Raw genomic sequence first — 13,747 nt, forward strand, 5'->3', positions numbered from 1 at the left:
ATATGAACACATTAACAGCTTTTGAATGTATAGTATTGTGTATTTATTTTACTTTCCCACCAGAGATTTGATTCCTTGTTAATTTTTTAACAAAAATTTTGGTAGATAGGGCTATTTAAATATATTTCCAGAAGTTACTAAAGTCAAACCAGTAGTATTTCCTTGAATTACATACTAGCAAACAAGAATCATGATATAACTCTTCTTTGATTTGCTTTTTTTCTTTGAGCTTTATCTTATAGATTTTTTTTTAAACAAAGTAATTAGATTTATGTGGAAATGTTTTGCTGCCAGCCTTCTGAAAGAAGTGGCTTGTAGTTCCTGTTTAAGTCTTCGATTTGATCCTAAGTACAACAGGAATCCTTTTGAAAATACTTTCTTCACTTGACCTTTTGACACCTCCCTTTCTTGGTTTTCTTACCTCGCTGACTCCTCCATCATGGTTTTCTTTGCTAGTTATTCTCATCTCAACAACCACTAGTTATTGCCCCCAGAACTTGATTCTCACAATCTCTTTGTATTTATACTCCCTAGTTGGTCTCCAGTGTGAGGACTACAATCTGTAGCCAATGACTTCCAGGTGTGTCTTTCCAGACTTGGCCTCTTCATTGAACTCCGCTTATTTAAATGTCTATTTGATATTTTCCCTTGGTGGCTCAGATGGTGAAGATCCACCTGCAATGCAGGAGACTCAGGTTCAATCCTTGGGTCAGGAAGATCCCCTGGAGAAGGAAATGGCAACCCACTCCTGTATTCTAGCCTGGAGAATCCCATGGACAAAGGAACCTGGCAGGCTACAGCCCATGGGGTCACAAAGAGTCAGATACAGCTAAACAGCTAACACACACTCGTGTATCGAATCACATCTTAAACTTCTCCAGAACTAAGTTTTTGATATCCCCTCCTGCCCTATACCTACTTTTCCTATGATCATATTTTTCAGTAAGTGGCAAAAAATTCTCTTGCTTAAGCCAAAAAGCTTGTCATTCTGGTTCGTCTCTTCTGTATTCTACATCCAAATCATCATCAAACCTGCTGATCCCATGCTCAGAGTATATCCAGTGTCTAGCCATTTCTTACAGCTGCCATCCTTGTGTTAGTCATGTTCATTCTCTAGTGTAGGTTCTTGCCTGTACTAACCTCCTCTCTGGTCTTCTGTCCATAGCTTGTGCACCTTCCTGTAGTAATCTTTTTCCAGAGTCATCCTGTTAAAACATGTCAGCTGCGTCATTCCTTTGGGGGAGGCCCTCCAATAACTACCCATTTCCTTCAGGAAAACTGTTTTTCTTACAGTGGCATCAGATCTCCCCACACACCCCTCCCCCTTACTTCCCTTACTCTGTCTCTGACTTCATTTTTTCCCCAACCACTGCACCATAGGCACTGGCTTCCTGGCTAATTTTCCAACACAGCAAATACAAGTCATATGGTCTTTGCAAGTGCTGGTTTTGGGTGGGGAGGGGGATGCTTCTTGGGTATTTTTATGGCTTACTCTTGTCACTTCTTTCAAATACTTGCTTAGATACCACTTTCTCAATAAAACCTTCTCAACCACTCTATATAAAATGTCAAACTCCTATACCTTCTCCCAGCCCCATAATCCTCACTTCCTGTCACCTCTGCTCCATGGCTCTTAGCATCTGATGGACCGTAAATTTTCTTTCTTGCTCATTTGCTTTTTGTCTTGACACCTGCCCCTCTCCACCTTGCTCATCCTCCAGTCCTGGATTGTAGGACTTAATTTTGTTCATTGCTCTATCCCCAGAGTCTAGACTAGTGCCTTGTACATAAAAGGTGCTCAGTTTATATTTATTGACTTAATTTACCTGCTTAAAGCAGAGAGAGACAAGTTTGGAAGTCAGACATGATATTCAAGCACATGGGCATGGAAGAACTCTTAGTGGAAAGAATTCGGTGAGAAAAGGGCTTATAAGACATCTGAGGAACTCAGGCATTTAGAAGATGGCTAGAGAAGGGGCAAGCAGTAAAAAGGAGTGAGAAGTAGGAGAGAGAATATGGCATTGGCACTTAATACAAGGTGACACTTTCATCTTTAATCCATAACCAAGTAATGTTGGAAAAGGCCGTGGGTAATAATCTTTCTCTAGCCTCATTTGACTGCATTCTTCCTCTTGTCCGAATCAAGTTATTTTTTTTTTTAATCCTCACGGGGTCTTTAATGCCTGCTGACCTGTTTGGAAAGGTCTCCTGTCCATCCTCACACTCTTTACCTGGTTGATTCTTCCTTACCTTTCAAATGTCCACTTAAGTGCCATTTCCTAAGGGAAGTCTCATCTGAGCTCCTAGTGTAATTCAGATTTGTCTGAAATACTCTCTGGTATAAGCCCTCTTTTCTTTTTTCTTATATAGTACTTAGCACTGTTCCTAATTTTATAATTTTTTTCTAAGATGATTATATAACGTTCTGCTCCCACCTGCCCCATAAAACCCCCTTTGAGGCCTTTCCTTCCTGACTGTGGTACATGTGCACGCAGCACGTATGTAGGTGCTGCATGAATGAGTGGGTGATACTCTGTGCAGAGTTTCTGGCTACCCTGATATGATCAACGTATACTGCTTTAACTTAACTTTTTCTGCTCTGGTTTCATAAATAATAAAAATCCTAAAATCTAAGTATGTTGAAGATACATTTAAATTTATGTTTTCTTTTTTTTACACTTTGGTGCCTTACTTTCTCTATTCTTTTTATGCTTTCCCATTGTGTTTGAAACTGTAAGCCTGTCTTTTAAGTCAGTTGTCTTTCATCTTTTCCTTTCTGTTTACAATTTTAGTCTTACATCTTCTTGTATCTTCTTTATTTTCTTTTTGTGTTAGACTTGAGCTTATCAGATAAAATATGTGATCATCTGGAAGGTGGCTGGATCTTAACTAAATAAGACATTCAGGTGGACCAGTGATAATCTGAATGTAGATTTTTGTTACATTGTTCAGATTTAATTTTGACAGTGATAATATGTTAATAATAATATATCTGTTACAGTTGTTGAAAGTGACATGCTAACAGTTGACTCTGGACCACTTACTAGTGAAGATAAGCCACTTTCCTTTAGTACAGACTCTGAAAAGGAACAAGGTATTTCTTTTTTCACATTCTTAAACGAACTTAATTCGTCACATCTTTTTCCTAATAAAATTACATGTAATAAATTAACAAAGGACATTACAGTTGTATTAAATTCTAAATTAGTGAAACTAATTTTTGCTTTGGGAATTCTCTTAGAAATGAAAACTACTCAGCCTATTATAGCTGTAGCTCCGAGTTCAGTTCTACTTCATCCTCAGGAAGAAGCAGTCAGAATTAGAATGGCAGCGAGGCAGAAACAGGTAATTTGAAATTTTTATTTTTAAAGGTTTCTTTCTTCCCCTGGGTACTATAGTTTTGTTTGACCAATGAGATTTGTCTTAAAATCTGGCTACTTTTGATACCATTTCTTCTACCTTACACATTCATTTGATAAAGGCAAAGATTATCTTTTTTAAAAAGTCAGTTTACCCTACATAGTTTCTTGTACAATGCCTTATACATAGTAAGTACTCAATAAGTATTTGTTGAATAAATGAGTCCCTGTCATAATGTTAAACATTTGGACTTTGTGATCCCAACAGTTTTTTTGAAAGGCTGTATTTCAAAGAAAAATTTTAAATTCAGCTTCTATAATATTGGACCCTTCTACTTTAATGAAAAATTTTTCTTAATACAAATTAACTTGATAGAGACTAATTGTTACTAAGCCAATCAGTTTATAGTCATAGCTTTTATAAAAATACATCTGAGGGTTGATAATTTTAAGAGCCATTGTTTTTTCTCAGATAAATGCTTTCTAATCTGTGTTGTAAAGCACTATTGTCTAATAGATTTTTCTACAGTAATGGAAATTTTCCATATCTGTGTCAAGTATGATAACTGTTAGCTACGTGGGCTGTTGAATATGGGTAGTGCAAATGAAAAACTGAAATTTAAATTTTGTTTTGGATTGCTCTAAGTTTTAATAGTCACATGTAGCTAGTGACTACCATTTTGAAGGAAGGTAAAGACAGGAACTCAGCTATAGTCACTCTTGCTTGATGAGGAATAGGTAGTATCAGATTGACACATTTTTAATTTTGAAAATTAGATCATTATTTCTAGCAGAAGTGTGCCACTTAATAAAGCTTCACATAGATTCCCTTTTCTGTTTATTCCTTGTTTCTTATGTACGTTTAAAGGACTAGAAGGTATTGGATTTAGCAGGCAACCAGTTAGACTAGTCCTTGTCCTCATGAATCATAGTTACTTTAACATAGATGTTTTTATTTCTTGGATTTGTAGGTGTGTGTTGGTATAATTTTAGAGTTTATTATCCCTCTGCCATTGTCTTCCCATCTGTTTCATGCCTGACGGTAAAGACCCAATGTTGCTCACTCTACTGTTACTTAGCTTCTAGATAACTGCACCCTTTTACGAGTATGCCTAAGAAATCAAAGTGTTGTGAGAGGTCTTGATATTTAATTTCTTAGGCATTATCCTTACTGAGAACAAGGTAGAGCTAAAGATATGAACACAGAATTTGCTACTTCTCTGGAGGTGGTGCTTCAGTGGTGATCAAGGTTTCCCTGTGCTCCCAGGAAATAGAAATAGTTAACATGTTTATTTTTACTTCTCTCCCTTCTCCTTTCCCCTTTCCCTGTCTCGCTTCCTTCCTCCCTCTGGCAATGGCAGTGACAGATAAAATATCACCACTTTCTTCTTGGAGAATTGGTACTCTTGGGGATGAGACCTATTACTTTTCAGTGTAATGCATGTAAACTTTGGTATTAGTTTGTTGTTAATAGATCAGTAGTATTTTTTTGTTACTTAGATAATGGAAATAGAAGAACAGAAGCAAAAACAGTTGGAATTACTTGAACAGATTGAACAACAGAAGTTAAGATTAGAAACGGATTGCTTCAGAGCTCAGCTGGAAGAAGAAAAAAGAAAAAAAACTCAACAGACTGGGGTAGGATGCAGGAAATCTCGTCCCTATGTAGACTGTTGGAGGATAAGAACAGTCAGTCTTAGTGTTCAGAAAAGTAAAACGCCTTTCTAATTTGTGTTTGATTATCTTTTAAAATTATATATATTTGTTTATACAAACCTGATTGATATACATGTATATATGTGTGTATGTATATATATATATATATATATAAATAAGTTTATACAAACCTGATTAAAATATATGTATATACATATAAATAAGTTTATACAAACCTGATGACTTACATCTTTCAGTTTCTAGACAGTGCTAATACAATGACCATGAGTTGTATGCAATATGTATGTTGAACTCTTGAACTTCCTTGACACTAAGCAAGAGTGATAGATTACTTCATTTCTCAACAATGGAAGTGCCAGTGTTTTTTATTTAAAAAAAAAAAAAAAAAGGCTATATGGAAGTTTACAATTACAGAACTTCAGTTTATGTAAAATACTTTAATACTTGTTTCTGTATTTGCCTTTTGATTAGTAGCTTTGTCTTTTACTAGGTCAGCACTGCTCCAGCATCATACACCATACGTTCTGATGAAGATAGGCACAGACAGATGATTCGTATTTATCAACAACAGCTATTACAGCAGAACAGGTATTAATTAGGGTACAGTTCTTATGTGATACTGCGTGGCTACATTTTCAGGGTTTATTATTTGGTTTATATGAAGATCTTACCAGGATTCCCTTTAGAACTACGGCATGTAGATTTCTCAAAGGGCAATGTTAATAGCATTATTCCATTTCTGCCTTGATTATGGCCACTCCTAGATTGAATGTAATGTATAAATACTTGAGAATGTAGGTTGTTTTTGTTTTCATCAAAAAAGAGTAACATTTGTTTGTTTTGGGTAGGTTTCACAAGCAGTCTGTTGAAACAGCCAGGAAGCGATTACTCGAATATCAGACAATGTTAAGAGGAAAGTACCCATCCCTGTCAGCTACCCCAATGATACCTGCTTCTGTTACATCAGTGCCACCACCAACATCTGAAAGACCCACTGTTCCATCAGAACAGGAGGATCAAGGTCAGAGACCCAAGCTGAGTCCTAACAAACAACCTGTACCGCCTGCGCAGGTCTCCAGATTCAAGCAAGATTATCAGGTTTCAAGACAGAGTCGCTTTCCACAAAGACAGGTAGAAACAACTGAAGCATTAGTCACTTCAGATGTTTTAGCCAAGCAAGCTTTGGAATCACAAGAACACCGAAAGCAGCTCTCACAGACTGAAGTACAACAGAGAGACTACCAATTGGTTGCTAAAGATTCTCAAATGCTTTCAAGGGCTTTATCACATGATAAGACACTGACAGTACAGGATGCTAGAGAAAGAGCTGAAACATCTGGGGCAACAGCTTTTCAAAGTTTAGACTCCCAGCAGGTGTTCTCAGAGAACAACAAAAGTGTGTCTTCTAAGTTAATTGAACCTTCTTCATTCCTACCATTGGTAGCTAAGCATTCTTTTATTTCTCTGCCTACTAAAGTCGAGTCTGGAGAAATCCAGCAACCCTTTTCAACTGCGAGCAAAGATGTAGTTTCTGTAGCTGGCCAAATGCAGGATAAGTCTTTGCCATTCTCAGAAAATATCATAGCCCAGCAGAGTAATTTGAAGGCTCTCCAAGAACAGTTAGACCTACAGAAGGAAGTTCTTCGGACAAGACAGGTAGCTCAGGAACAACTGCTTTTGTGTAAACAGAAAGAGTTGGAAGGGCAAACTGGCCTTTCTATATTCCTTCCATTAGTACCTCTGAATTCGTTTGCTTCACTGCCTTCAATCCAAGCTGAGTCAAGGAGAATCCAGGAATCTTCTCCAACGAAGAAAGAGATTGGAGTTTCCTCAGGCCATGCTGGGGTCCCACAACTTCAGGATAGGCTTAATTTAAAATTTTTTCAAGAACAGTTAAAAATGCAGACGGACAGCCTTCAGGCGAGGCGGGAAGCCCAGGAAGTATTATGTGTGCATAAACAGAATGAGTTGGATGGGAGAGTATGGGCTGAACAGACTGGGTCCTCTTCTCTCCCACCTCAAGTAGCTCAGCATACATTTACTTCACTGCCTTCTGCTGGTCCTCAGTCTGGAAAAATCCAGGACCAGTATTCATCTACGACTGAGAAGGAGTGTCTCTCAATCCAGACTGAAATGCCCGCATCTCAGGATGGGTCTTTAGGTTTCCCACAACAGTTCCAACCTTTGCATGATTGTTTGAAGTTGCTCCAAGAACAGCTGATTACACAGAGGGATGCTCTCCAAGCCAGGCATGAAGCCCAAGCGGAATTACTTTCACGTAAACAAAGGGATTTGGAAGAGGCTAAGTCTGTGCAGATGAGTTCTTCATTCCTGCCAGTGGTCACTCAGCATTCACTTGCTTCACAAGTTTCAGCTAAAACTGAGCCTAGGAGAAGTCAGAACTTTTATTTCTCTGAGAGGGATAGTGTTATTCCCTCAAGTAATTTGGTAATGCCAGCATTTCAGGATGCGTCTCTTAGTTTTCCACAGTATAGTCTGCCACAGCAGGAAAATTTAATGGCACTCCATGATCAGTCACACCTTCAGAGGGTAATACTTGGCAATAAGCAAGAAACTCAGGAATTTGTACACAAACAAAGTGAATTAGAAAAAATTTTCCCTTCTGAACAGACCGGCACCTCTTTATCTCTGTCTCAGGGAGCTGAATCTGAAAGACGCCAGGAATACATGTCATTCAGGAGTGACAGTACTGTTCCCTTGAGCCACTGGAAGATCCCAAGATCTCAGGAAAGACTTCTGGGATTTTCACGACATACACAACCACTGCAAGGTAATTTGGAAGGACAGCAAGAACGGTTAGACAGAGAAGAGGAGGCCCTTCAATTCAGCCAGAGATCCCAAGGGAATGTGTCTTCTGAACAGACTTGCCCCTCGTTCACACCCCAGTTAGGGCAGCTGTCTCTCACTCCATTGCCTTCTGCCGAATCTCGGGAACCTCTTTCAGCAGAGAGTGAGAGTAGAACTCCTTCAAGCCGTTTTCAGATCCCAGCGTTGCAGGATAGACTTTGGAAGTTATCACAGCTTATCCAGCCTCAGCAAGATAACCTGAAGTCACTCCAAGAACAGTTAGCTACACAGAGGGAAGCCATCATTCAGTCTAGACAGGAAGCTCAGCAAGAATTTCTTTTGCACAAACAGGGTGAGTGGAAGGGAAGAGTGTCTCCCGAGCAGGTTGGCCCCTCCTCCTTCCTATCCCAAGTCATACAGCCTCCTTTTGCTTCATTATCTCCTAGTGACGCTGGTGGAATCCAAGAACCTTGTTCAACTAAGAGTGATAATATAGTCTCCTCGGGTCATTCTGAGATACCAAGGTTGCCTGATAGACTTTTAGGTTTACCACAGCCTGTTTTGCCTCAACAAGATTATCCAGTCACATTTCAACAAGAACATTTGTATGCCCAGACAAACCCCCTTCCATGTAGTGAGAAAATCCAAAAAGAGTTGGTTTTGCCCAGACAATATACACTTGAGGGAAAGTCACCTGAGCATTTTCTCCAACCTCACCATGGTGATTTAAAGGCCTGTCAACGGCAGTTAGATATACAGAGGGAAGTCCAAGAAGAATTCCTTTTGCAAACACTAAGTAAAATGGACAAAGGGGTCTCAGCTGAGCAGACCAGTGCCTCTTCATCCTTATCCCACATAGCACTGCCTGTTGCTGACTCTGAAGGAATGCCAAAGTCTTTTCCAGCCAGAAGTGACCTTGCTGTTTCCTCAAGTCATCCTGAGATTCTGAGATCTCAGGAGAGGCCTTTGCATTTATCCCAGGCTATTCTGCCTCAGCAAGACCACGTGTCCACACAGTTGGGCTTGCAGGGTGAAGTGCTGCGTTTTAGTGAAAAAGCCCAGGAAGAACGGCTTAGAGGCAATCAGACAAAGCTGATTGAAGGTGATGCTTCTGGGCAGCCTGCTCCCTCTTTGTTTTTACCCAAGGAAAGAGAACATTCGTTTATTCCACTCCCTTTTGCTGAGGTAAAATCTCAAAACATTTGTGAATTGTATTCAGCCAAGATTGATTGTGCAGTTCCCTCTAGTGCTTCTGTAAGCCCAAGACTTCAAGATAGAATTTTGAGTTTTTCACAACCCATCTTTGCTCAGCAAGATAACTGGGGACTTCAGAAGCAATTGGAGCTACAAAAAGAAGTTCTGCATTTTAGTCAGAAAGCCCAAGAAGTATTGCTTGTACAGAGACAGACAGCCTTGCAGCAGCAGACACAGAAACATCAGGAGACTCTGAAGGCTTTCTTCAAAGACAGCCAGGTATGTATTAAACTTGAATATCTAAGAATTAAACATCACCAGTAACCCGATGACTCAGGTAACTCAGCCAAACTAAATATTTGTTTTACTCCTAGGCGGAAATAAGTTTTTAGTTATTGAGAACAAGTGGTTTGAACTTAGCTGTGCTTTAGTTTTTTACCTTAAATAACATGGGGATTAAAAAATAAAAATTCATCCACCTTGCATAGTGTTTATGAGGTTAATAGTTATTTGAAGCCCAGCTAATTTCAGCCAGTAGTTTGATACAACCAAATGGAAAATATCAGTAAAAATGTAGGCTGTGTTTTGAAGTTTTGTTATAAAGAGTTTTGAGCTTACCACAAGATTAAATTATAAAATAACTAGGTAGCAGAATTTCTCTTAGGCAAATAGCAGACTTCGTGCTTTCTCTATAGCACTTTGTTGACATTTGTATAGAATCAAAATGAGTACCGTCTTTTTCTTGAAGTGACAGTACTAACACCTGGTATAAAAGTGGTGTGATATTAGGCTGATGGACATTTGGACCTGCTGCTTGGGACTGAATTGTTGAGAGGACTCTGGTTTCTATTCATAGTTTCTCTATATGGGAGATGGTGTATCCCCCTATATATGAATGTGTGGCCGTTTCCTAAATTTATGAGTTAGGCTGAACAGAATTCTACACATCCTTTGATACGCAGGAGGTTTGAATTCATGAGAATGTGAGGTCTAGGGATACTCAAATCTAATCTCGAAAGGTGCAGTGGAGGCTGTTTTTGAGGTTCAAGGCTGTGACTGGTTCTTTTCAGTGGAATTACTACCCTTTCAAATATTAGAAGTACTTCTCATTATTTTTTAATCTATAGATAAATTTGTACTAGTGTGGTTGGAGCTGTTTGTTTGCTTGAGGTACTAATTGAAGAAAGGAGATATAGATCTAATAACTTCTTCACATAATCCTTCATCCTGTGTCATCCCCACCCTTATCTATCTACTTTTTCAGGAAAGTAAGCCCAAAGTTGAGAATGATTTTGAAACCCAGACACTCAGAGAATGGCTTCCTCATCTCCACGATCAAGAAAACATTGGTCCTGCAGACAGGAGCAACTGTGATGATCATCAGCTCCTTTCAGAAGGTAGTAATGCCAAGCAAAGTGGTAAGATACTAATAATTATATTCTGTTGTACTCATTATCCTGATGATGATTCTTTGCTTTCACCTCCTGTACTTGCTCGTTGAAGAAGTTCGTTGTGTTAACAGATCTGTATTGTGCCTGACTTTGTCTTTTGACTTGATAGGTGTGCGTCAGGACAAAGAACTGGGTAGGAAATCCTCAAAACCACCTGTAGCAAAAGTAAGAGGTGGATTGGATTTGAACCAACATGAACTTAGTGCCATACAAGAGGTAGAGTCACCAACAAGTGGCAGAACTTCTCTACTAGGTAAAGAGAGGGCTTGATAAAATATGATTTTTTAATAGTTTGCTAGTTTTCTATAGTTATTTCAGGATGCTAAATATTTTGTGGCTGTTGAAGAAACCTGTGAGTACTCATGAAGGGGAAAAAGTGGTTTATATAAACAGTATTTAAAATGTGGACTTAAGAAATACATCATTAGGTAACTAAATTCTTTATATATGGGAGAAAGCAATTTATTGTAGACAAAAATTCTTTGTTCTCCTTATTCTGACATTCTTGCTTCCCTCTGGTTCCTCCTAAACCAGTTTCTTCAGGATATAACTCTTTTTTTGTTTTTTTCCCCTCTCTCTCTTTTCCCGTATTGCTCTTTCACCTCAATACCTTCACTGCTCTTTTCCTGTATCTTTCACAGGATAATTATGGTGCTTAAAATCCTGACTCTGAGAATTGTTAGAATATGTATATGTCTTTTCTGTGCTTCTTCAGAGATCCAGTTATCTAGAAAAATTTCTTCTGGTGATCCTTAATAAAAGCTTTATTTTTGTTTTACAATTGTTTTTAGATTTTACACTCAACCAGATAGTTTTATTGATCAAATTTATCAATTTGAAGACTCTTTGAAGGGGGAAAATAAGCTTTGTTAATAGCAAGGTACATGGAAGTTTACTATTGATACTAGCTATTTAGGTCTTGCGAAAGTCGCTCAGTTGTGTGTGACTCTTTGCAACCCCATGGACTATATAGTCCCTGGGATTCTCCAGGCCAGAATACTGGAGTGGGTAGCCTTTCCCTTCTCCAGGGGATCTTCCCAACCCAGGGATTGAACCCAGGTCTCCTGCATTGCAGACAGATTCTTTACCAGCTGAGCCACAAAGGAAGCCCATTTAGGTCTTAAGGCCATAAAATATTGTACTTTTGTTTCTGGCTAAAAGAGTTTAAGAAGGTAGAATTCTAAATAACTCTTGAATCATTCCACATTTTGTTTTCTTCTTATGTCTTATGGAACTTATAAAGTAAGTATTCTGTTTATTACTAGGCTTTGAAAGCTTTGCTTCATTTTGCACTATTTGTTAAACACAACTATTTAGGAATAGAATGGTGATTTCCCTGATTCAGATTGAGCATTGGGAATTTCTCACCATTGATTCCTATAAATTCATGAGTTGTGTTTGAGATTTCAAAAATGTCATCTTCCCTCACCTACACCTCCTTATCCTTTAGCCCTTTCTCAATGAAAAGTACCCAGATGTAAGTCTTGACAGTTTCCTTGTCTATACCTCTCCAACACCCAACAGGTTACCAGTTCTTTTCAGTTCTAGTTGATCGACTCTGTTTCCACTCCCACTACCATTTCTAGTTGATTCACTTGTTTCCATTCCCACTACTACCCTTTTAATTCAGGCTGTCATTTCTTTCTTGAAAGACTGCTGCAAACCTCCATGTCTCCCTGTTTCTAGCCTAGCATTACTTTCATTCACTTTTCCATTGTGTACTCAGAGTAATTTGCCTCTGTTGCCCTGTGTTTAAAACTCTTTGGTAGTTTCCCCTTGACTGGAGGGTAAGTCTGAACTAAGTCTTAAGTCCCTAGCCATCCATCAGGGCCTTCATGATCTTGCTCCCTCCCTTCAGGGTTGAGTTTGGTGCCACTTTGTGGCATAAACTTTGCCTGGACTGTCATGTGTCCTTCTCATGTGCTCTTTGGGAGCTTTCGTCATAGCCTTTGTCACACTTCTTTGGGCAATAATTTAATCACATAATTAAAGGCAAATAGTGCTAAAAGATTACAGCATGAAACAGCATTTCTTCTTGCCCCTCACCCCACCCCTTAATCCTACTTGGCAGACACAGTCACTTTTAAAGCCTCCTTGGTACTTCTTCTTGTGTTTGCTTCTATAGTTGGCAATGGATTTTAGTAAAAACTAAGCCAAATAGTAAACACCACTAAAATAATTTGAGATCACATCATTTTCTCTATTTGTGGGAACACCTTTTAGTTGGAAATTGAATGATACATTCTTTTTTTTTTTTTAATTGAAGGATAATTGCTTTACAGAATTTTGTTGTTTTCTGTCAAACCTCAACCTGAATCAGCCATAGGCACACATATATCCCCTCCCCCTTGAACTTCCCCCCCAACCTTCCCCCACATCCCACGCCTCCAGGTTGACACAAAGCCCCTGTTTGAGTTTCTTAGCCATACACAAATTCCCATTGGCCATCCACCCCACATATGATAATGTAAGTTCCCATATTTCTCTTTGCGTACATCTCACCCTCTCCTCCCTTCTCCCCATGTCCATAAGTCTGTTCTCTATGTCTGTTTCTCTATTGCTGCCCTATAAGTAAATTCTTCAGTACCGTTTTTCTAGATTCCGTATATATGCGTTAGAATACGATATTTATCTTTCTCTTTCTGACTTACTTCACTCTGTATAATAGGTTCTAGGTTCATCCATCTCATTAGAACTGACCCGAAGGCATTCCTTTTTATGGCTGAGTAATATTCCATTGTGTATGTGTACCACAACTTCTTTATCCATTCATCTGTCAACAGACATCTAGGTTGCTTCCATGTTCTAGCTATTGTAAATAGTGCTGCAATGAAAAATGGGATACATGTGTCTTTTTCAATTTTGGTTTCCTCAGGGTATATGCCTAGGAGTGGGATTGCTGGGTCATTGGTGGTTTTATTCCTGGTTTTTTTAAGGAATCCATACTGTCTTCCATAATGGCTGTATCAATTTAATCCCCACCAACAGTGCAAGAGCGTTCCATTTTCTCCACACCCTCTCCAGCATTTATTGTTTGTATACTTTTTGACAATGGCCATTGACTGGTGTGAGGTGATATTTTGTTGTCATTTTGATTTGCATTTCTCTAATAATGAGCGATGTTGAGCATCTTTTCATGTGTGTGTTAGCCATCTGTATGTCTGTTTTGGAGAAATTTCTGTTTAGGTCTTTTTCCCACTTTTTGATTGGGTAATTTGTTTTTCTGGTAGTGAGTTGTATGAGCTACTTGTATATTTT

At 38.7% G+C, this 13,747-nt stretch overlaps 1 protein-coding gene across 9 annotated transcripts in view; it reads left to right on the plus strand.

Annotated features, from left to right (window-relative positions):
* CEP295 (centrosomal protein 295) overlaps positions 1 to 13,747 on the plus strand; it is a 54,048-nt gene that overhangs the window by 22,256 nt on the left and 18,045 nt on the right. For 6 of the 9 annotated variants that reach the window (XR_009689022.1, XR_009689023.1, XR_009689024.1 and 3 more), the window contains 7 exons: positions 3,002 to 3,094; positions 3,242 to 3,345; positions 4,860 to 4,997; positions 5,527 to 5,624; positions 5,885 to 9,317; positions 10,303 to 10,456; positions 10,599 to 10,742. Coding sequence is in view for 6 of the 9 variants with exons in the window: in XM_061120649.1 (XP_060976632.1) it covers positions 3,002 to 3,094; positions 3,242 to 3,345; positions 4,860 to 4,997; positions 5,527 to 5,624; positions 5,885 to 9,317; positions 10,303 to 10,456; positions 10,599 to 10,742 (4,164 nt within the window). In the remaining 3 variants the exon portion in view is untranslated. The remainder of the gene's footprint in view (positions 1 to 3,001; positions 3,095 to 3,241; positions 3,346 to 4,859; positions 4,998 to 5,526; positions 5,625 to 5,884; positions 9,318 to 10,302; positions 10,457 to 10,598; positions 10,743 to 13,747) is intronic. The other 3 variants (XM_061120658.1, XM_061120668.1, XM_061120687.1) reach the window with 3 other exon arrangements.

The sequence above is a fragment of the Dama dama genome, chromosome 2, assembly GCF_033118175.1.
Source record: "Dama dama isolate Ldn47 chromosome 2, ASM3311817v1, whole genome shotgun sequence".
Lineage (NCBI taxonomy): Eukaryota > Metazoa > Chordata > Mammalia > Artiodactyla > Cervidae > Dama > Dama dama.